A 22,393-nucleotide genomic window follows, 5' to 3' on the forward strand; every position below is an offset into this window, starting at 1 on the left:
CTTCAGCGATCCTCCTGCCTCAGCCTCCCAAGTAGCTGGGACTAAAACCCTTTGCCACCATTCCTGCCTTATTTATTTATTTAGAGATGGGGTCTAATTATGTTGCCCTGGCTGGCCTCGAACTCCTGGCCCCAAGCCTCATGCAATCCTCCCACCTAGGCCTCCCAAAGTGCAGGGATTACAGGCATAAACCACCATTCTAGGCCTAAGTTTATTTTATTTTATTTTTTTAGCAAAAATCTGTGGAGGAGGAAACATCTCCCAGTTTGCTCTCATCTGAGTTTGCTTCTTACATGACATGGGGTTAAATACATTTTAGGGTAAAAGAAGAAAGGTAGGATGTTTTAAATGTACGAATACATAAAAATGGAACAGAGTCTTTGAAAAGGGAGACAACAGAAACGTTAACAACAAAGGGAGTGAGCAGAATGAAGAATGGCATAAAAGACCAAAACTCCTTCTGAACAGCTGGAATATCACACCAGAGTACTAAACACTGGTAATGCCATCAGGATATGATTATTCATCATGATTATTCACTCACCTCGTAAAAAATTTTTTATAGTGGCTGTGAAATTTGAACCGATAGAGTGGGGTGGCTGTGGCAGGGAAAGCTGGTGACACAAATCATGCTAATGGCAAGGCCAGGTGAGTGCTTAAATGGTGTCGTCTTTATAAACCTTGGCACATACGTTTGGGTACTGTAAGCTTGGGGCAATTCTACTGGTATTTCCCTACATTTATTACCCAGTCCCTCCCCTGTCCCCCAACAGCTGCAACTTTAAAAACAATCTTTCCAAACTAGCTTTGAAGAACTGCACTTTTCCTTCGTATGTACGTTGCTTAAGTACGCTGATAGCAACGTAATATAATTCAAAGGGAATCCCGTCTTCTAATGTCAAGGTTTTCTTCTGGGGAACTCTCCCTGCATGTGCAGATTGCATGTGCGGATTAGGGAGCTCGGAAAGCCCGTTTCAACTTTTCAGTTCTGAGTCCCGAGTCACTACTCTGCCCTGTACTGTCTGGGGACTTAACGGGAGCTAATGCGAGGCAGTGAATTCTCCGCTCTCTAGTTTTCCAATTCTTCTACGGTCTTCAAAAAAAGGTTGTCTGCTCTAGAGCTGCGCCTAAACTGAGAAGCGGAAAAGGCGAGCCCCGCTAAAGGCGGACGGGTGGCCGAAGCGGAAACACAGTTAAGAGCAGGGACTGCCCTGGAGAGCAGTGAAAGCGAAGGTTAGCGGGGGAAAGCAGCGCCCCTCCGAGGAAACCGACACCGCCCCGCCACGCCAAGCCAAGCCAATGGGTGCCACCAAGCAGCGCCGGGAACGCGCGCCGACGCCCCGCGCTCCGCCGGCGTCCGCCCGTCCCCGCGCGCCCCCTCGTACCCCACGCGCGGGGGGCGGGGCCGGCGGGGGCGCGCGCGGGGCCGCGGGCAGGGGGGCGGGGCGGCAGAGCTCGGCGGCTGGGACTGGAGGACAGCGGCGGCGGAGGCGACTAGCGGCGGCGGGAGCGGCGCCCAGAGGCCGTGCGGGACGCGGGCGCCAGGACCGGCCGAACGCAGAGGTAACGCAGGACGGAACAGGCGGCGGGGAGTGGGCGCGGGCTCGCTGAGCCCCGAAGGCGAGTGGCGGAGGCCGCTCGCCCGGGGCGCCGACGCCGCTCCCAGAGAGGAGGGGGCGGGGCGCCCGGGTCCCCGGAGGTGGCGCCTTTTGTCTGCCTGCCCCGACCGCTCCGCCCCCCTCCCTTCCCCTCCCCTGCGACCTAGCCCCCTGCCCTTCTGGCGGACTCCTCCTCAGGGGCCCTCCGGCGCGCGCGCTCCCGCCCTTGTTTTGTTTGGACTTGGGGGAGGAGGGGGAGCTCTTCCCTGGCCGTGCGACCCTGCGTCCCAGCGCGCCTGCGTCGGCGTCCTCCGCCTGCCCCGATTGGCTGAGGGCTGCGCATGCTCCGAGGCTCGCCGCGGTCCGGCGTCCGCCCGCGCCCTCCCCTCACCCCACTCTCTCAGCGGTTTTCGGAGCCGGTTCGAAAGATGCCGGCGGCGGTGACTGGCTGCGGCGGGCCCGCCCCCCGGGTTCCGCCCCCGCCGCCGCCATTACGGAGCTCCCAGTGGTGAGTGTGCGGAGCGCTGAGGCTCGCGTTCCGCCGCTGCTTCGGTCGCCGGGGCAGGCGCCGCGGTGTCCCTGCCGAGCGTGAGCCCCGAACTGTCACCGCGCCGAGCCCCAGCCTCATCCGTCGGTGTCCGCGGTCCGAGCTTTCTCCGCCTTGCTGGCGGCCCGCGCTCTCCCCCGCCGTGCGCGTTCGCCGCTGTGGCCTGTAGCTGCCTCGCCTCGCCGCTTTGTCTCCGCTGCTCTTGCCGTCCTTCCCGCGGCCCTCTGCGGGCGGGGCTGTTGGCTGTCGCTTTGCTGCTCCGCGACGGCGGCCTTGAGTCTTGCTCCCCCGGTGGGAAACATAGAACTGGTTACTGGCCACCTTAGGCTGTGGGGTTTGAATGAGAGCGGTGCCTCGGTAGGTCGTCAGAAAGTTACAGTCGCCCGTCTGAGCGTTTGTAAGAGATGGAGGCAGGAGTGGTGAGGTGAGAGCCCCAGATCTGAGGGTTGGTACTGAATTGACAGCTGTGATCGGGGACAGTCACTTAACCTTTTTGAGAAAGAATTCTCTCCCGTACGGAGACCGAACCGGGTGAACTGTGCTGCCGCCTCCGCGTGCACGTTCTCTGTGTTACTGCGCTTCCTGACTTTGCATTGCATCGAAAGTGAGAATCCAATTCGAAATAACGTCTAAAAATCGCCTGGGGCTTTTTGAGCACGCTGTCTTAAGAGTGAAACTAGACGTGACTAGTCATTTTTGAAAGATGCTTTAATTTTGTTTAACCTGGCATAGGCAAAAAACTAGCTTTTAAATTTTTCATTGCTCTTCTCAAAAGTTTAGTGTAATTTGTTTCAAAATAGAAGTAACATTTTAAAGTTTGCTGGGTTGGTTGGTTGGTTTTGGCTTTGTTTTTAAGCTTACTTGGAAGATGGTAGGGCTGGAAGTCAGTGGAGAAAGTATGCCGAACTCTCCATATCCAGATGAAAGTTTCAACTCCTTACCCAATTAGATTGTGATTTTGTTGAGATGAGACACTCTAGTGTCCTTAGCATCTATGCCCGAGACAGACACCGAGTATATGCTTGCTTACATAACTTAAATTTGAAAATGAAAAACAAATGGTGCCAGCAATCAAATTACAGGCATTCTTTTTGTGACATGACCCGTTAAATCTGAGTATAATGAATGACATTAGATTGGGAACAATGTGAGGTGTTCAGTGCATTACTAATAACATGTATTACATATATTTTATGGTAAAATGTGAAATTATAGTACTTTCCCTAAAATGCATGGTATCAAGGGTATCAGTAAACTGAAATACATTGTTGAACTCCTCGCTTTTCTGCCGCTTTCTCTTAATGTAGAGGGAATAAATTAAAACTGAAATTTGGGCTTTTTATTTCTACAATCCTTTTTTTTCTTGCTTGCATTCAAATAATTTAAAGCCAGGCATGGTGGCTCACACCTGTAATCCTAACACTTTGGGAGGCCAAAGAGGAGGATCTCTTGAGTCCAGGAGTTAGAGACCGGCTTGGGCAACATAGGGAGACCCTGTCTCTACAGAAAATAGAAAAACTGTCGGGTTGTCGTGGCGCATACCTGTAGTCCCAGCTGCTCAGGTGGCTGAGGTGGGAGGAGATCGCTTGAGCCCAGGAGGTCGAGGCTACAGTGATCCCTGTTCATGTCACTGCGCTCCAGCCTGAGACCCTGTCTCAACCGATTTAATTTAAGTATTTCCCTTGACAAAAAACATATCTTTGTAGTTGTTCAAACACTAACTTTAAACAAACTGATGCTCGTAAGAGGACCATGTAAACCACAGGTGAACTCAGACTGTTTTTGGCACACGTAAGAACCAAGATGAAAAACATGAATAGGTCGGACGCGGTGGCTCACGCCTGTAGTCCCAACACTTTGGGAGGCCAAGGCGGGTGGATCACAAGGTCAGGAGATCGAGACCATCCTGGCTAACACGGTGAAACCCCGTCTCTACTAAAAATAGACGGGCGTGGTGGCGGACCCGGACGCCTGTACTCCCAGCTACTCAGGAGGCTGAGGCAGGAGAATGGCGTGAACCGGGAGGCGGGGTTTGTAATGAGCCAAGATCGCGCCACTTCACTCGAGCCTGGGCAACAAAGTGAGACTCCGTCTCAAAAAAAAAAGAGAGAAAAACACAAATAAGTTTCATTTGTTCATCCTTTAGTTTAACAAATATTAATTGAGCATCTATTCTGTGCCTGGTATGTTCTCAGGCATCAGGTATGCAGCAAGTGAATCAGGTCAGATCCCTGCCAGGAACAAGTGTGGCAGCCTAAAAATCTGATCATTCACAAATGCAATAGTAAAAAGTTTAGTTAATAGGTACACTGGGTCAAATGCGGTGGCTTACACCTGTAACCCCAACATGTTGAGAGGCCGAGGCAGGTGGATCGCTTGAGCCCAGGAGTTTGTGATCAGCCTGGGCAACATGGCAAAACCCTGTCTATACAAAAAAGAGAAAAATTATCTAGGCATGGCGATGCATGCCTGTAGTCCCAGGTAAGCTGGGAGAATTGCTTGAGCCTGGGAGGTTGAGACTGCCGCGAGCTGTGATACTGCAACCTGGGCATCAGAGTGAGACCCTGTCTCAAAACAAACAAACAAAAAAAACATAGGTACAGTGATGTTAGCAGTGTGAATTAACCTTGCATATACTTAGCTCTGTAATGAACAGTGAATTTATTAAATAGCCAATTAACCCAACTATTCTAAAGCAAGTACTACAGGTTGAAGCTTTGAAGTTATGTGACTTTGACTTTTATTAAGGAAATGCAGAGCTGAGGCTAACATCTTTTTTTTTTTTTTAGACGGAGTCTCACTCTGTCACCCAGGCTGGAGTGCAGTGGCGTAATCTCAGCTCTTTGCAACTTCCGCCTCCCGAGTTCAAGTGATTCTCCTGCCTCAGCCTGGCGTAGTAGCTGGTACTAACCCAGTATTCTAAAGAAAGTACTACAGATTGAAGCTTCAAAGTTCAACAACTTTTACTAAGGAAATGCCGAGATGAGGCTAACATCTCTATTTTGTTTTTTGAGATGGAGTGTTGCTCTGTCACCCAGGCTGGAGTGCAGTGGCATGATCTCAGCTCACTACAACCTCCTCCAGGTTCAAGTGATTCTCCTCCCTCAGCCTCCGGAGTAGCTGGGACTACAGGCGTGCGCCACTGCAACTGGCTAACTTTTGTATTTTTAGTAGAGATGGGGTTTCACCATGTTGGCCAGGCTGATTTCGAACTCCTGACCTCAGGTGACCCCTGTCTCAGCCTACCAAAGTGCTGGGATTACAGGCATGAGCCACTGTACCTGGCCCTAACATCTCTTAATATTTATCCCAAATAACTGAGTTTTAAGTGTTCTTCAGACATAATGAATATAGTATTAAGTACTACATTCTTGAACTTGAGTACATACTTGAACCTCCGCCTCCCAGGTTCAAGTGATTCCTCTGCCTCAGCCTCCTGAGTAGCTGGGACTACAGGCGCACACCACCATGCCTGGCTAATTTTTGTATTTTTAGTAGAGATGGGATTTCACCATACTGGCCAGGCTGGTCTTGAACTCCTGACCTTGTGATCCATCAGCCTCGGCCTCCCAAAGTGCTGGGATTACAGGCATGAGCCACCATGCCTGGCCCTTTTCTGTGTGTGTGTGTGTGTGTGTGTTTTTAATAATAATAATTATTATTATTACTATTATTTTGAGGCAGGCTCTGCTCTGTGAGCTAGGCTTGGAATGCAGTGGCTGGATCTCAGGTCACTGCATCCTAAACCTTCTGGGCTCAAGCAATCCTCCCAATCTCAGCTTCCCAAGTAGCTGGGACTGTAGGCACATGCCACCATTCCCATTTGTAATTTATTTTTTAGAGACAAGGTCTGTATTGCCCAGGCTGGTCTTGAACTCCTGGGCTCGAGTGATCCTCCTACCTTAGCCTCCCAAAGTGCTGGGGTTACAGGTGTGAGCCACCACACTTGGCCTGTTTTTAAATTTTAATTTGTTTACTTTTGGTAAAGACCAAGTCTAATGTTGCCCAGGCTAGTTTTGAATTTCTAGCCTCAAGGGATCCTCCCACCTCTGCCTCCTAAAGTGCTGGAGTTGCAGGCATGAGTTACTGTGCCAAATGGGAGAATTTTTTTTTTTTTTTTTTTTTTTTTTTGAGACGGAGTCTCGCTCTGTCGCCCAGGCTGGTGTGCAGTGGCTGGATCTCAGCTCACTGCAAGCTCCGCCTCCTGGGTTCACGCCATTCTCCTGCCTCAGGCTCCCGAGTAGCTGGGACTACAGGCGCCCGCCACCTCGCCCGGCTAGTTTTTTGTATTTTTTAGTAGAGACGGGGTTTCACCGTGTTAGCCAGGATGGTCTCGATCTCCTGACCTCGTGATCCGCCCGTCTCGGCCTCCCAAAGTGCTGGGATTACAGGCTTGAGCCACCGCGCCCGGCAGGAAAATATTTTTTTAAAGATTCCTATGAACGGATACTCCTGAAGGTTGTTGACTTCACTGTAGCATTTTCAGCCTGGCTAGTGTTATCGTTGATTAAGAAAGATGAATTTATTAGCAATATAACTTTACTAAGGATAATCTGATTGTGATACTCTTTTATTTCCGTATCATGTTTGCATGTAAAAATACCAGCAGATTTGCGTAAGGCTTTTTATGATTAAGAAAAATAGGCCGGGCGTGGTGGCTCACCCCTGCAATCCCAGCACTTTGGGAGGCTGAGGTGGGCAGATCATCTGCGGTCAGGAGTTCGAGACCAGCCTGACCAACATGGTGAAACCCCATCTCTACTAAAAACACAAAATTAGCTGGGCATGGTGGCGCATGCCTGTAATCCCAGCTACTCAGGAAGGTGAGGCAGGAGAATCGCTTGAACCAAGGAGGCAGTGGTTGCAGTGAGCCGAGATCGTGCCACAGCACTCTAGCCTGGGCAACAGAGCAAGAGTCCGTCTCAAAAAAAGAAAAAAAATTTTTAATATTAATGGATATTATAGTTCACTATGTATGAGTGTGTTACACTGCATTGAATTCTTTCAGCTGACTGAAAGATTTGCTTGCAGCTGACTGACAGTTGACAAGTCTGGTATTGCTCTTGGTGTTCCCGTAAAGATATTTTCCCTGTAAATGTGAATGCATCCTCTGTGTTTCAGTTTTCTGGATTTATCCTAGTTATTGTAGGTTGGGACTGTTACTTGCCAAGTTGAAAGCTCTTAAATTCTTAGACAAGGTTAGAGCTTAATGTAGAAGTTGAATGACTGTCATTCCCCCACTCATTGTTAATAGTTCATTAGCACAAAGATCTAAACACTTAAGTGGTCTTTTTTTAATAGAGGAATTTTTGTATAAAATGTCATTGAGTCTTAGATGAGATTTTTGGGGAAGAGGGGGTGTTAGTGATCAGGTAAACTTGGGTGACTGCATGGGTTTTTGATCTTTGAATATTTAATTATATTCTTCTGTACTAGTTTTCCTTACATTAAAAATATGACAGTCTTAGAAGCATACGTTTATTCTCCTAGGTGATGGTCTAAATTTGCTTCTGTGGGTCTGGAAGTTACTAGAATGTTGGGTTATTCAGCAGTATTTTTGCCCTTGTGTTTTCCCTTAACAGAGAAAAAAAAAGTACTTTTCTAATAGAGATAGAGTTTAAGATTACAGTTAGTTTTCCTACCCTTTTGAGAACAGTGACAACAAAAGCCTTCTCTTTGTAAACTGATCTTCGACTAACATTTGACTGACTGTTCCTCAGTCTCTCTATTCTGTCCTCCTCAGTTCCTGGTGGTGGCAGGAGGGGATGGGGCTAGGTTCCATATGAGCTGCCTTGCCCTTGTCTTTGTTCATGCGGAAGGTGCAACAGCTGCTGTGGCTTATGCATTCGTCTTAGTTGCTGCTTTATGTAGTCTATATTTTAGTAGTTTTATCTTTCTGAGTAACCAAATCATCTGTCACTTAACTATACATTTTATAGTTATATTTTTTCCCTTTGGATGTGTATTAAATTTAGAAGTTTTAGTTTAGTTTTGTTTCTGTTAATCTTCACACCAGGTCTTTTCTGTGCTTTAGGTTGATTCTTCACCACACTGAAACCATTAGGAAAAATCCTTGTGGTTAACAGCAGAGGCTTCAGAGTGTAACCTGTACTCGGGCCTAGAAATTATTTAAAATGGCGACTGATACGTCTCAAGGTGAACTCGTCCATCCTAAGGCACTCCCACTTATAGTAGGAGCTCAGCTGATCCACGCGGACAAGTTAGGTGAGGTAGGGGCTGACACATTCTTGAAGCTCACTCTTGGATCAATCCCTGACTTCAGGCCCTGCTGGGTCCTCCTTCTTGGTACATGCTCCTTCCCTTTGGGGAGTCTAGGTTGTGAATTTCAAACAAAATCAGATTCTTTTCATCTTCCCTTTCCCCTCAAATTCCTGAGAAAACCTCCAACCTTCTAAATTTATAGCAAATCAACTATAATTATGTGTTTCCATTTGAAATTCAAGCTAAAATAACATACTTTAAAAAAGTGTATCTTAAAAATCATATTTCACTTCAAAAAAACTTGTTAAAAGTAATTTGCATCAGATCCTGGAGTCGACTTGAAGAATTCTCCTACATCTTCTGACACCCAGTTAGGCCCTTTGAGAAAGAGATAAAACAGAATTTTTTAATGCATGTTTGATTATGGCCATCTCTTTTCTTAGAAGGTAGAAGATAGCACCATGCCGATTCGTCGAACTGTGAATTCTACCCGGGAAACTCCTCCCAAAAGCAAGCTTGCTGAAGGGGAGGAAGAAAAGCCAGGTAAAGTAAAATGGTGACACAACTTAAAACATCAAAAGTTATACTGCAGTTTGGAGTGTCCCATAAATTCCTTTTAACTTAATTATTCTTTTTTCATGGCTAAGTGTTTTGGGGAAACATGTGGAGAGAGAATCAGTAGCTATTGGTATGTCATTGCCAGACCGTGAGGGCAAAGTAAGATTTCATCTTCTCTGTAAAGATTTTTGGAAGGTGAAAATGATATGTTGGAATTAAAAACAGAAAAATGGTTGGGGATGACAGGAATGGCCAAAGAGTAGCATTCTGGACATAAAGTGTCATGGGGATGAATGCAGTGTGGGAGAACGGAAAACGTGGGCCTTTAGGATAGACGTGGAAAGTTCATCCAGAAATCATCTGGAGGCCTTAAGAGAAGCAAATGGTGATCTGTTGATCTGTAACAGGTATCGGTAGAGAAAAGATGGGCCAGTCAGTGGTGGGAGCATAACAAATGGAAAGAAACATAAACCCATCAGTATGGAGTGCTGGTGCTCCTTTATGGCGTCTATAACCATCTCTTCTCCTTTTCCCATCTTTATTTTTCTTCTCATGATCTTTTTGTTTTTTTTCTTTGTCTTTTCCCTTTTTGCCTTTCTCTCTTGCCTTTTATCTCAAGTTTTTCAGGGATGAGCACACTGTGCTGCCTCTGTTGTGGCTGTTACAATCAATTATTTGCTGACTAGCATGTATTAGGAATAGAGGGCCGGGCACAGTGGCTCACGCCTGTAATCCCAGCACTTTGGGAGGCCAAGGCGGGTAGATCACCTGAGGTCAGGAGTTCGAGACCAGCCTGGCCATCATGGTGAAACCCCGTCTCTACTAAAATTACAAACATTATCTGGGCATGGTGGTGCGTGCCTGTAATCCCTGCTACTCAGGAGGCTGAGGCACAAGAATTGCTTGAGCCCGGGAGGCAGAGATTGCAGTGAGCTGAGATCACGCCATTGTATTCCAGCCTGGGCAACAGGGGAAACTGTCTCCAAAAAAAAAAAAAGAATAGAAAATACGTGCATCCTTGTTTCCTGTATCCCTTGGTGCATCAGGACAGACATCAATAATGAGTCAATATACTCTTTTTTCTGGCTGAGCCTGGATTTTTTTCTCTAACTCCTTCAATGAATGCTGTAAGCAATTTGAGCACCCTAGCCTAAGGCAGTTAAGAAACATGAGAATCCGAATATTTGAAAAAGTAAATGGGTGCTGGTGAGTTGAAGATAGGTTATCTTGTCCAGCAGTGGGATAAGCCGCTTGGTGGTCCATCTTAATCCATGTTTAACAGCCAGCTGAAGCCACTAAATCACTAATAACATCAGTTTTCAGAATGCGTGCCAGAGGGTTCAGAGGTAAAGTATTAGAAAAGTCAACCAAGAGTTTATGAAGAAACAGTGTCACTTCACAAGTTGTATGTTTGTTTAATCTTCTCTCTATCCCATTTTGTACATAGAAATTAGACTTCACTCATTTTAAATTTTATAAACTCTACATTTTACCCAGAAACAGACAGTAGTTCAGTGAGTTGGAAACAGTCTTATACAAACTACATATTCAGTATCCGTTGAGTGACTGAACTTTAAGCCATAACTCTTGAGCAGTTACTCTTGAGAAGAGAAAATAATGTAAAATTAAATTTATAAGTCTTATTGCAGTAAAACCCGTGAATGATTCTTAGCTTTTCATCTTTTTTAGAATAAGACAAAGTATAAATAAACATGACTAACTAATAGTAAATTCTTGCCCATGCAGCCATTTAGGTCAAGTTGTTGGTGTGAGGGGCAGTACAAGATATATCATGATGAAAAATACATTTTATTTTGGAAAACCTAAATGCAGTTAGTATCTTTATCCCCAGATACCATTGTTACAGTGAAGTTCTATCCATAATACTTTGTGATCCTAAGCATATGGAAAACAATTTTAGAAGCAGAGAAGGCCAAAGGAGGATGGCAATCACTCGCTTAGTATAAGTGTTAGAATTGTACTTATGCGATTTGGTTTTAAGAAAGAAGTGACATTTTAAAATTCTCTTTATGTGTAGGCCACAAAGAAGTCCTTGTCATTATTGCAATAAGTAGTTCACATAATTTAAATGATCAAATTCTTCAAGCATATACTTTGGTTTGAAGTATATGCTTGCCACTGGAGTCCTTTTTTTTTTTTTTTTTTTTTGAGATGGAGTCTCGCTCTGTCGCCCATGCTGGAGTGCAGTGGTGCGATCTCGGCTCACTGCAAGCTCCGCCTCCCGGGTTCATGCCATTCTCTTGCCTCAGCCTCCTGAGTAGCTGGGACTACAGGCACGTGCCACAGCGCCCGGCTAATTTTTTGTATTTTTAATAGAGACGGGATTTCACCGTGGTCTCAATCTCCTGACCTTGTGATCCGCCCGCCTCGGCCTCCCTGGAGTCCTTTTTCTTTTGTGTGTGTGTGTGTGATTGTTTGTTTGTTTGTTTGTTGTTGTTGTTGTTGTTGTTTTGGAGTTCTCTGAAGTCCCTGCATAACCAGTGCCTGGGGTTCTGTGTTTTATAGTACCTGCTCAGGGACATGCTGTGAAGGAAAGGCACAAATAACAGCAGACCTCCATGTTCCCCTCTCATATTTCTACTCTTGCTTCAGTCATCCTCTTGGAGAATACATGAGTTTTTTATTACTTATTCTCTGAAATTTGACTGTTGAATTATAAAATGGCTAATTTCTTAATTATAAGTCTCATGGATATTGCAAAGTAGAATAATTAAATGATTTGGGATCAAATGAGTTTTCCTTTCTATGTAATTTCCTGGTCTATCTGTTTGTCTAATAATAGATAACCACCTGACCAGGCAACTTGAGTGACATAAAGAATGTAAGAAAACTACATTAGTGGTCATTTGTTTTCATTCTAGAATTCATTTGTTAGTTGGAGACTTCGGCTGGTCCGTTTAATAAGATAAACTTTTACCCTTTTATTGACTCAGATTGGAATACATCTGCTTATGCAATTCTGCTCACCTGATTTTTTAGAACCAGACATAAGTTCAGAGGAATCTGTCTCCACTGTAGAAGAACAAGAGAATGAAACTCCACCTGCTACTTCGAGTGAGGCAGAGCAGCCGAAGGGGGAACCTGAGAATGAAGAGAAAGAAGAAAATAAGTCTTCTGAGGAAACCAAAAAGGAGTAAGGAGTTATGTCTTCTTGCTATTTGTATTTGAAGAATGTGTAAAAGGACTTTAGATCAGATTGTTTTAAAGTGTTATAACATTGGCTTATGCTAGGTATTGGCTATTTGGATTTAATTTTTAGAATTACCATTTGAAATAGGTTTATTATATAGTTGTATGACCTGTTAGAATATGCTGTAGTTAGCAGAACACAATGGTTTGAATGATCCAAAAGGCTTTGTCATTGACTTTGGAATATGTCTTTGAGCTTGTAATTTATTGTGGGATTATCTGATATTTTAAGCATTGGCAAGACTTCAATAAGAAATGAAACATAATTATAAAAATCTGACCTAGAAGACACTTCACTATTTTATTCCTACCTCTGTGCCAGGAGTGGGTTGCTTTTGTGTGCTTATGTTAGAAGGCGTTAGTCTGTATCAAGCTATTGGTAGTGTGACCTTAAAGTCTGTATATGTTTGATGAAGTATTCAGTTGGAGAATTGACTTTGAGAATCTGAAAGTAAAATTTGCTGTTGATATGTATCTATATAAGGTGATGGCAGTTACTTTTTAATTTTTAATTTTTTTTTTTTTTTGCAGGAGAGCTGGTAGTATTCATTCTACTCTTTTCATAATTGGTCAAACAGTTAGAAATTACTTTTAAATAGAGTCATGCATTGCTTAACAATGAGTATGAATTCTGAGAGATGCATCTTTAGGCGATTTCATCATCGTGCCAACATCATAAAGCGTACTTACACAAACCTACATGGTACAGCCTACTGCATAACTAGGCTTTATGGGATAGTCTGTTGCTCCTAGGCTGCAAACCTGTACAGCATGCTACTGTACTAAATACTGTAGGCAGTTATAACACAGTGGTAAGTATTTGTGTATTTAAACATAGAAAAGGTACAGTAAAAATATGATATAAAAGATAAAAAAAAGGTATACCTTTGTAGGACACCTGCCATGAATTGACCTTAAAAGATTGGAAGTTGTTTGGGTGAGTGAGTGTAAGTGAATGCAAAGGCCTAGGACATTACTGTGTGCAACTGTAGACTCTGTGAACACTGTATGCTTAGGCTACACTAAATTTATAAGCTTTTTTCTATTTTTAAAAGTTTTTATTTTTTAAAACTTTACTAAAAACAAAGACAAAAGCCAGACTCAGTGGTGTACACCTGTAGCCTTAGCTACTTAGGAAGCTGAGGTAGGGGGATTGCTTGAGTCCTGAAATTTGAGTCTAGATTGGGCAACATCGGGAGACCTTATATCTATAAAAAAAACAAAACTAATAAGACACACACACACACACCTTAACCTAGGCCTGCACAGGGTCAGGGTCATCAGTGTCACTGTCTTCCACCTCCACATCTTCCACTGGAAGGCCTTCAGGGGCAGCAACACACATGGACCTGTCATTTCCTATGATAACAATGCTGTCTTTTGGAATACCTTCTGAAGGACCTGCTTGAGGCTGTTTTACAGTTAACGTTTTTTTTAAGGTAGAAAGCATATATACTCTAATGATAAAAAGTATAGTATACTAAACACATAAACTAGTAACATAGCTGTTTATTATCAAGTATTATGTATAATTGTAATGTGCTTTTTTTTTTTTTGGGAGACAGAGTCTTGCTTTGTCACCCAGGCTAGAGTGCAGTGGCGCGATCTCAGCTCATTGCAACCTCCACCTCCCAGGTTCACACGATTCTCCTGCCTCAATCTCCCAAGCAGCTGGGACTACAGGCATGCGCCACCATACCCAGCTAATTTTTGTATTTTTAGGAGAGACGGGGATTTCACCATGTTGGCCAGAATGGCCTCAATCTCTTGGCCTTGTGATCTGCCCACCTTGGCCTCCCAAAGTGCTGGGATTACAGGGATGAGCCAGTGTGCTGTATTTTTATGTGACTGGCAGCACAGTAGGTTTGTTTACACCAGTGTCTCCACAAACAAGTGAGTAACTTGTTGCGCTGTGGTGTTACCACCACTATCGTGTTAACCAGGTAATAGGAGGTTTTCAGTTCCATTATAATCTTATGGGACAACCATCGTATATGTGGTCTGTTGACCAAAATATTGTTATGCAGCACATAACCATAAAAGAATAACTTAGTAATAACTCTACCTTCTAGCTGTAATATTCGGGGTATTCTTTATCTTGAGTTTCATAAGTATAGCTAAGGTCTGTGGAATTTATAGCGACTCGTGTGTGTGTGTGTGTGTGTGTGTGTGCGCGCGTGCGCGCGTTTAATAGAGATGGTATCTCACTATGTTGGCTAGGTTGGGCTTGAACTCCTGGCCTCAAGCAGTCCTCCAACCTTAGTCTCCCAAATTGCTGGGATTACAGGCATGAGCCACTGCACCCAGCCTGTCCTCTGTTGTTAAATGTTCTAAGGCATCTATTAGGTGCACAGAGCACTATTATATACTCAGAATAAAATTTATATAATTCTTTAAATCTTACAAAATTGCTTTGATAAACATACTCTTACAATTCTTGCAACACCTTGGGAAGTAGTTGGTTTTATATTACTATTTTATAGCTTAGGAGAAAGACTCACATCATTTACTGAGATCATATAGCTAGCTAGTAAATGTTTGAGTGAAAATGCAGACAAAGGTTTTCTGACTTAAGAGCTTGAGTTTTTTCCACTATACTATATTGCATCTGTTGTAGTTGCTAACTAATATGCATTTTAAAATTCTCTTTTATGTACTGAGCCCTTATACCAGTGCTAATTTATGTGACTCCTCTCTTCTGCACCTAAGAGAAAAATACCTTTTTAATTCATTTATGGTACCCAGTTTTTAAAGAAAGACTTGTTTTGTAAAATTTTGCTTATGGTACATATCACCTTAGCCTGTGAATAAATTAAAGCATTAATTTTTATCCCTTCCTGGTCTTTTCCTCCTTCTGACTTTATACATCTTTCTAGAGAGTTTATTTTCTATAATAACAATTCTTTGTTTTAAAGTGAGAAAGATCAGTCTAAAGAAAAGGAGAAGAAAGTGAAAAAAACAATTCCTTCCTGGGCTACCCTTTCTGCCAGCCAGCTAGCCAGGGCCCAGAAACAAACACCGATGGCTTCTTCCCCACGTCCCAAGATGGATGCAATCTTAACTGAGGCCATTAAGGCAAGTTTTTATTTCAAGCAATTCATCCTAGATTTATTATGTTCATTTTTTTCTTATTTGAAAATGGCATATTTCTGTCTAGACATAAATTATCTTGCTCTGCTTCCTAAAGGAGTTTTAAAGAGAGGAAAGTCATTATGAGTTCATGTTTTTCTAATATAATCAGATTTGGTGAACACTTAATTTTTTTAAAAAATATACATTTGCTATAGCAAATATTTTTAACTTTAGAATTTTTAAATTCAGCTTATCGATTAAGTACAGTTTTTATTTGAACGCTGAAAATGTTAATTCATTGAACAAACATTTAAGGACTACCTTCCCTCTGTCGGGCGCCCCTGCTAGTGGTATAAAATTAACTAAGGCTAGCAAAGTCCTTGCTCTTATTAATCTAATTGTGACTCAGTAACTGAAAAATACTGAGAATTTTTGTTTAAAAAATATCTCTAGGTTCATTTGTAAAGCTAAGTGTCTGATCTTGGTAGTGGATATCTTTCACACCTGAACCCTGTTATAAACACTGCTTTATCACCTAGACATTCCAAAATGCTTACAAAAATTGTCCTCCTTCATGATTTGCTATAATCCATTGACTTTCGTTAGATGTGGTTTTTCTTTTTTAATTTTTAAAGGTTATCTTCTAATCTGACATTGCCTTTATTGTATGAGTCTTCATTTAATTTTGCCTTGTTTAGTTCATATGTTCAGATGATAAGAGGAGTTCGAACAGACCCATCTCTCAGGGACCCTGTTGTTAGGATCTGAGGCAGGATTGGGGAGACAGGGATACAGATGATTTTTAACCAGAAAAGGGGGGATGTGTATAAAAAGGAGCAGCCTGGTTGTCATTCTTAGAATGCGAGAAGATAGCACTAACATATAAAGTGGAAAACAGGTTTGCCTTCAGACTTGTCCCTTTACTCCTTCAAGACTTCTTATGCTCTCGTCTCATTAAGAAAACTTTATTGGTCTAGATCACCTCACTGTAGTGAAATCTCTGTTCTTTGGATAGCCTTTCTTCAAGGATTTCACTTGACCACTCAGCCTGGGTTTGAAGGAGCAGCATCATAGTGAGGATGGAAAAAGGACTAAAACTTTAGAATAGTGAAATAAATAATTAAAACGATATCAATTTGGCTTAAAGAATGGTTTGAATATAACTGTGCATATTTTTGCAGATGATTGATTTTATATAGATGATGTGTATTCCATGCAATATGACAAATTATTGCAGACCATGGATACCATTTTCTGTATCAAACAGGAATCATGATATCTACTGCCATCTCACTGTCAGATTGGTGGAGCAAAAGATTATTTGTTTCAGCATTAGTGTTCTTTTCTGCTTGATTTTATTTGCTTTGTGTTTTCTTGTAAGATCAGGAGTAAACCTCAGTAGGTCGTTAATAGTTCAGAGACATAGACTTGAATTACATGACTCATATTAATACGGCTTGTTTCGTGTTGTACAATCTTTTCTGGACCATGTACCTGTGAGTTATTTTTCTTTGTTGTCAAAGTGTATAAAAACATTCAATGAAGTTCTTATTCAGTGAGAATGAATAAGTGCTACATTCATTTAATAGACACCGTGGCAGTACAAAATTGATGGACTGGCCCATTAGATAAATGACAGATGCTACTTCTGTGTGCTCAAAATTTAAAGCATTTGATTTCAAGTCAGTGACCAGTTGGAAAACAAAACTTTAAGCATTTGAAAAAATTAAGTATTTGCTGCCTTTGTGACATAATGAGCTACTTCATTCTTCCAGGTGCATTAGTTAAATGGAGTATAAGTAAAATAGGATGGAAATAGAAGAGGGCACATTAAATTCAAATAGAACACCTTCACTGTTACCCAAAATTCTCCTTCAGGACTTTGCCATGTGTAAACCCAGTTTTATGCCATTTGTTTAGATTATCTTTGATTCTTCTCTCTGCTGACATTCATACAGAGCCTTCAGGAAAATGTCCTGGCATGCTCATTCCTTAAGCTCATGCCTTAAAATGGGCCAGATCTGTGATCCTGTAAGTGATAGGTTTGTTCTGCTTTTCTCATTTTGATGCCAAAGATCCATCTTCTAAATATAGAATGGAATTAAAATGGAAAGAGGTTCTTCATTATACATAGAATGTTGTTCATGTTCAGTATGATCTTTTAGGCTGTTTTGAACAATTTAAAATTGTAGTAGAAATATTTAGTAATTCTATTATTTCTCTGCAGCCATTATGAACTGAAGTCTTCTGAAGTTCATTCTTCCCTACCATTTTTGTCATCCATTATCAAGTTCACTTCCAAAATAATTTATTTTGAAAATATATGTCAAGCTCTGTATCTAATTTAAAAAAAAACTGGTTTAATGTATATGGTTTGATAAATCTTTTCTAGGCATGCTTCCAGAAGAGTGGTGCATCAGTGGTTGCTATTCGAAAATACATCATCCATAAGTATCCTTCTCTGGAGCTGGAGAGAAGGGGTTATCTCCTTAAACAAGCACTGAAAAGAGAATTAAATAGAGGCGTCATCAAACAGGTATTACACAATTATTAGTAGTAAGATCATTTCACTGTGTATTAGCTTTAAGTCTACAGTTAGTAACGTTTAGGCTTTTTGTGTCTTTTTTGTTAAAAAATAAGTTGCATAATGATGAAATTCCTTAAGTTTAACCTAGTTGGATTATCTGAGGCTAGGTTTCGAAAACATTGGTGCCATTTAAATAGTGTAACTTTTTTCTAGTTTGCTTTGTTCTTAATTAGATTTTTCTTTGGGGGCTGCTTGTGCTTGAAATCATGTAGCACTGAGCATGAGAAAGGTAAGGAATCCAACTACTGAAACAGCAAAAATGAGACTAGGCGTGGTGGCCTACACCTGTAGTCCCAGCACTTTGGGAGGCTGAGTTGGGAGGATCACTTGAGCCCAGGAGTTCGAGACCAGCCTGGGCAACATAGCAAGACCCCTTCTCTAGAAAAAATACAAAATTAGCAGGATTTGGTGGCATGTGCCACTAGTCCCAGCTATTCTGAAGGCAGAGGCGGGAGGACCACTTGAGCCTGGGAGGTTGAGGCTATCGTGAGCTATGATCTCACCATTCCAGCCTCGGTGAGAGTGAGACCGTGTCTGAAAAAAAAGGAATAATAAAAATGATAATTGCCCTTGTCTTAGGTTTGTTTGCATTCAAGCCTAACTTACATGATAGACTTGTTAGTATTAATTTTTAGCTTCATAAGTATGCTCACTTTAACTGATTAGTATCTAAACCATTAAAGCCTATTAGGAGTATCAGAGAAGCCTGAGTGAAATGTGACTAGCACTAGAACCAATGTTGATTTCAGGCATAAGTCTGCTTTACCTTGCATAGTGCATGGAGGCTTAGAACCGTAGAAATCTAAAGCTAGAATAAACTTTATAATGTGTTACCCTCTTCAGAGGTCCAGAGTGATGAAATAACTACTAACGTCTTAATTTTAAAAACCTAGTTCACCACATTCCTAGAGTCTGGTTACGCTTTTTCTATACCCACTGCCTGTTTGATCAGAATAGAATTCTATGCCACTCAGGCATTTAAACTCTGCTTAGGGACTTTGAACTAGTACTTAATTTCACAGATATGTCTTGTCTCCTATGTGCCAGTTGCCTGAAGGTCTGTTACTGAATAAAACAGATTGCTCCTGTGTGGAGCTGAGAGTCTAGCTTTCTCAAAATGTAAAACTGATATTTAAATGGCCTTTAAAATTATCACTGATGCCCAGGCGCAGTGGCTCTTGCCTGTAAGCCGAGGTGGGAGGGTTGCTTCAGGCCAGGAGTTTAAGACCATCCTGGGCAACATAGCAAGGTGAGACCCTGTCTCTACAAAAAAAATTATTTCTGTATTCTATTTTACTTTTTGAGACAGAATCTCACTCTGGCTCAGGCTGGAGTGCAGAGGTGCAGTCTTGGCTTACTGCACTCTCTACCTGCTGGACTCCAGCAGTCCTCCCACCTCAGCCTCCTGAGTACCTGGGACTATAGGTGTGCACCACCACACCCAGATAATTTTTGTATTCTTTGTAGAGACAAGGTTTTGCCATGTTGCCCAGGCTGGTCTCAAGCTCCTGGGCCCAAGTGATTCACCCACCTCAGTCTCCCAAAGTGCTGGGATTATAGACGTGAGCCACTATGCCCAGCTTTTACAAAAAATTTAAAAATTAGCCAAATGTAGGGGTGCATGCCTGTACTCCCAACTCAAGAGGCTGAGGCAGGAGGATTGCTTGAGTTGAGTCTGCAGTGAGCTATGATTGTGCCACTGCACTCCAGCATGGGTGACAGAGTGAGACCCTGTCTCTAAAATAAAACAGAATGATCATTGACTAAAAGGTCTTAACCTAGTTAATATGATTATCAGAGCCAAGGACCTGTTGTGTAACATAGTATATGTCAGCAAAGCTTATATGATGGCTTCATGTTTTAGTTTATGACCTGCTGTAGCCTACGTAGCCTGACCACCCTTGGTTGATGCCTGAACAACTCTTAGTAGACTAAAAGCATTCCAGCTTGATTGCTCATTGATAGCAGTGTAGGTAAAACTAAGCTGTGGAAGACTTTAATTATTGTGAATCAACTTTTTTTTTTGAGATGGAGTCTTGCTCTGTTACACAGTGGCACAATCTCAGCTCACTGCACGATCTCAGTTCACTGCACCCTCTGCCTCCCATGTTCAAGCAATTCTCCTGCCTTGGCCTCCTGAGTAGCTGGGTTTACAGGCACCCGCCACCACATCCAACTAATTTTTGTATTTTTAGTGGAGACAGGATTTCACCAAGTTGGCCAGGCTGGTCTCAAACTCTTGACCTCAAGTGATCTGTCCACCTCGGCCTCCCAAAGTGCTGGGCTTATAGGAATGAACCACCATGCCTGGCCTGTTGCGAATCAACTTTAAAATTTTATGAAAGTGCTTTGTGAACTGGAAATATGTGGTAAAACTTAGCATTGTGTGCAGTGGCTAAAAAATTGTTTGGTTTTTTTTGAGATGGAGTCTCGCTCTGTCACCCAGGCTATAGTGCACTGGTGTGATCTCAGCTCACTGCAAGCTCCGCCTCCCGGGTTCACACTATTCTCCTGCCTCAGCCTCCTGAGTAGCTGGGACTACAGGTGCCCGCCACCACATCTGGCTAATTTTTTGTATTTTTAGTAGAGATGGAGTTTCACTTCGTTAGCCAGGATGGTCTCGTTCTCCTGACTTCGTGATCCACCCACCTTGGCCTCCCAAAGTGCTGGGATTACAGGCATGAGCCACTGTGCCCAGCCAAAATATTGTTAGATAACCTTTCCCATAAGGAATAATGTATCGTTGGTAAACTATGGGAAGTTATGTGGCCTGAGACTAATTAGGGTGTAAACTTTTCCCAAGGAGCTTTTAAGATAGGGCTTTTCTTATTTTCCCTAAGAGATTATGTCCCTTCCTTCTGTGGGATATTTTTATTTTGCTTTTTTATTTCGTTTTGAAAGTTTTTAATAGATGATTTAACCTAGTATCACAGTAGCATTCTTCTCAAAATTTTGTAGATGAGAAAACAAAAAGCTCAGAGGGTTAACTGGGTTGTACGTTATTACTCAACATCAGCTAGATGGTACGTAAAGGACCTTTCATCTGAAGTCTTTTGACTTTTCATTGACTGTTTTTTTTTTCTCTGAAGAAGTAAACACCACTTTACATTAGCTCTTGCATTACCATGCCCTGTAATTTTCTTAGCCTAATGTAAAGTTATGAATACTAGAATAACAAAAATTAATTTACTTTAGGTTAAAGGAAAAGGTGCTTCTGGAAGTTTTGTTGTGGTTCAGAAATCAAGAAAAACACCTCAGAAATCCAGAAACAGAAAGGTAAGACAATGTATATCACAGTTTGAGTGCTGTGGAGCTGTTACTGCTACCAAAAATAGCAACATTCATTGAGTGTTTGCTGTGTGCCTGGCAGTATGCAAAGTTCAGCCTTTGTGCTAAAGTCTAGGGAAGTTACAAATAATTTGTTCATCTAGTGAGTAGAATAGCCAGGATGCAGATCCAAGCAGTCCAACCTGGTTAAGTCTATGCTCTTAAGTGCCTTACATTAAATTATGGGCAGCTATATGAATTATACTGCTTTTTGTTTTGAGATGGAGTCTTGCTCTGTTGCCCATGCTAGAGTGCAGTGGCGTGATCTCAGCTAGCTGCAGCCTCCACCTCCTGGGTTCAAGCAATTCTCCTGCCTCAGCCTCCTGAGTAGCTGGGATTACAGGCACTCGCCACAATGCCCGGCTAATTGTTTTGTATTTTTTAGTGGAGATGGAGTTTCACCATGTTGGCCAGGCTGGTCTTGAACTCCTGACCTCAAGTGATCTGCCCACCTCGGCCTCCCAAAATGCTGGGATTACAGGGTGAGCCACCGTGCCCGGCTGAATTATACTGCTTTTTGTGAAGTATCTTTTAAACTAGAGAAGATACAGGAGTTTTTTTGTTTTTGTTTTTTTTAAGATAGAGTCTTGCTCTATTGCCCCGGCTGGAGTGCAGTGGCACGATCTTGGCTCCCTGCAATCTCCGCCTCCAGGATTTAAGCGATTCTCCTGCCTCAGCCTCCCCAGTAGCTGGGACTACTACAGGCATGTGCCACCATGCACAGCTAATGTTTGTATTTGTAGTAGAGACAGAGTTTCACTACGTTGGCCAGGCTGGCCTCCCAACTCCTGACCTCAGGTGATCTGCGTGCCTCGGCCTCCCGGCATGCTGGGATTATAGACGTGAGCCACTGTGCCCAGCCTGAAAGTACATTTTTACTGAATACTAGACCCAAAAACTACCCAGATCCAATTTTTCTTCCGGTTTTTGTAAATACTAATATTCTTCTCCCCAACACATACCATTTGTGTAAAGTATTTCTGCAATAATAAAGTGAAATGTCTTGTACTCATGTATATCAGAAATTGAAATAATGTTTTTCTAAACTTTTTTTTTTTTTTTACGACTCTGAAGCTTTTTATCCTTTTTTCATAGAGTTTTCAAACACTTTCAAAATGAACTTTATGCATTACTTTCTGGTGCTGCACTTCATAAATTAGGACCTTTAAAGTCTACACTCCTTTTTACTTTTATGTGGTTTTTTTTGTTTTTTTGAGACAGAGTTTTGCTCTTGTTGCTCAGGCTAGAGTGCAATGGCGCAATCTCAGCTCT

The 22,393-nt window shown here is 42.5% G+C and overlaps 1 protein-coding gene across 6 annotated transcripts in view; it reads left to right on the plus strand.

The window, feature by feature from the left end:
• Positions 1–1,442: 1,442 nt before the first annotated feature.
• Positions 1,443–22,393, plus strand: part of HP1BP3 (heterochromatin protein 1 binding protein 3) — a 45,897-nt gene continuing 24,946 nt past the window's right edge. The window contains exons 1-7 of one of the 6 annotated variants that reach the window (XR_005240452.2): positions 1,451–1,563; positions 8,180–8,375; positions 8,811–8,910; positions 11,926–12,079; positions 15,051–15,210; positions 17,600–17,743; positions 20,990–21,070. Coding sequence is in view for 4 of the 6 variants with exons in the window: in XM_037998205.2 (XP_037854133.1) it covers positions 8,280–8,375; positions 8,811–8,910; positions 11,926–12,079; positions 15,051–15,210; positions 17,600–17,743; positions 20,990–21,070 (735 nt within the window). In the remaining 2 variants the exon portion in view is untranslated. Of the gene's footprint in view, positions 1,564–2,081; positions 2,107–8,179; positions 8,376–8,810; positions 8,911–11,925; positions 12,080–15,050; positions 15,211–17,599; positions 17,744–20,989; positions 21,071–22,393 lie in introns of those variants that run through there. The other 5 variants (XM_037998205.2, XM_037998271.2, XM_037998336.2 and 2 more) reach the window with 5 other exon arrangements.

Source organism: Chlorocebus sabaeus, chromosome 20 (assembly GCF_047675955.1).
Source record: "Chlorocebus sabaeus isolate Y175 chromosome 20, mChlSab1.0.hap1, whole genome shotgun sequence".
NCBI lineage: Eukaryota > Metazoa > Chordata > Mammalia > Primates > Cercopithecidae > Chlorocebus > Chlorocebus sabaeus.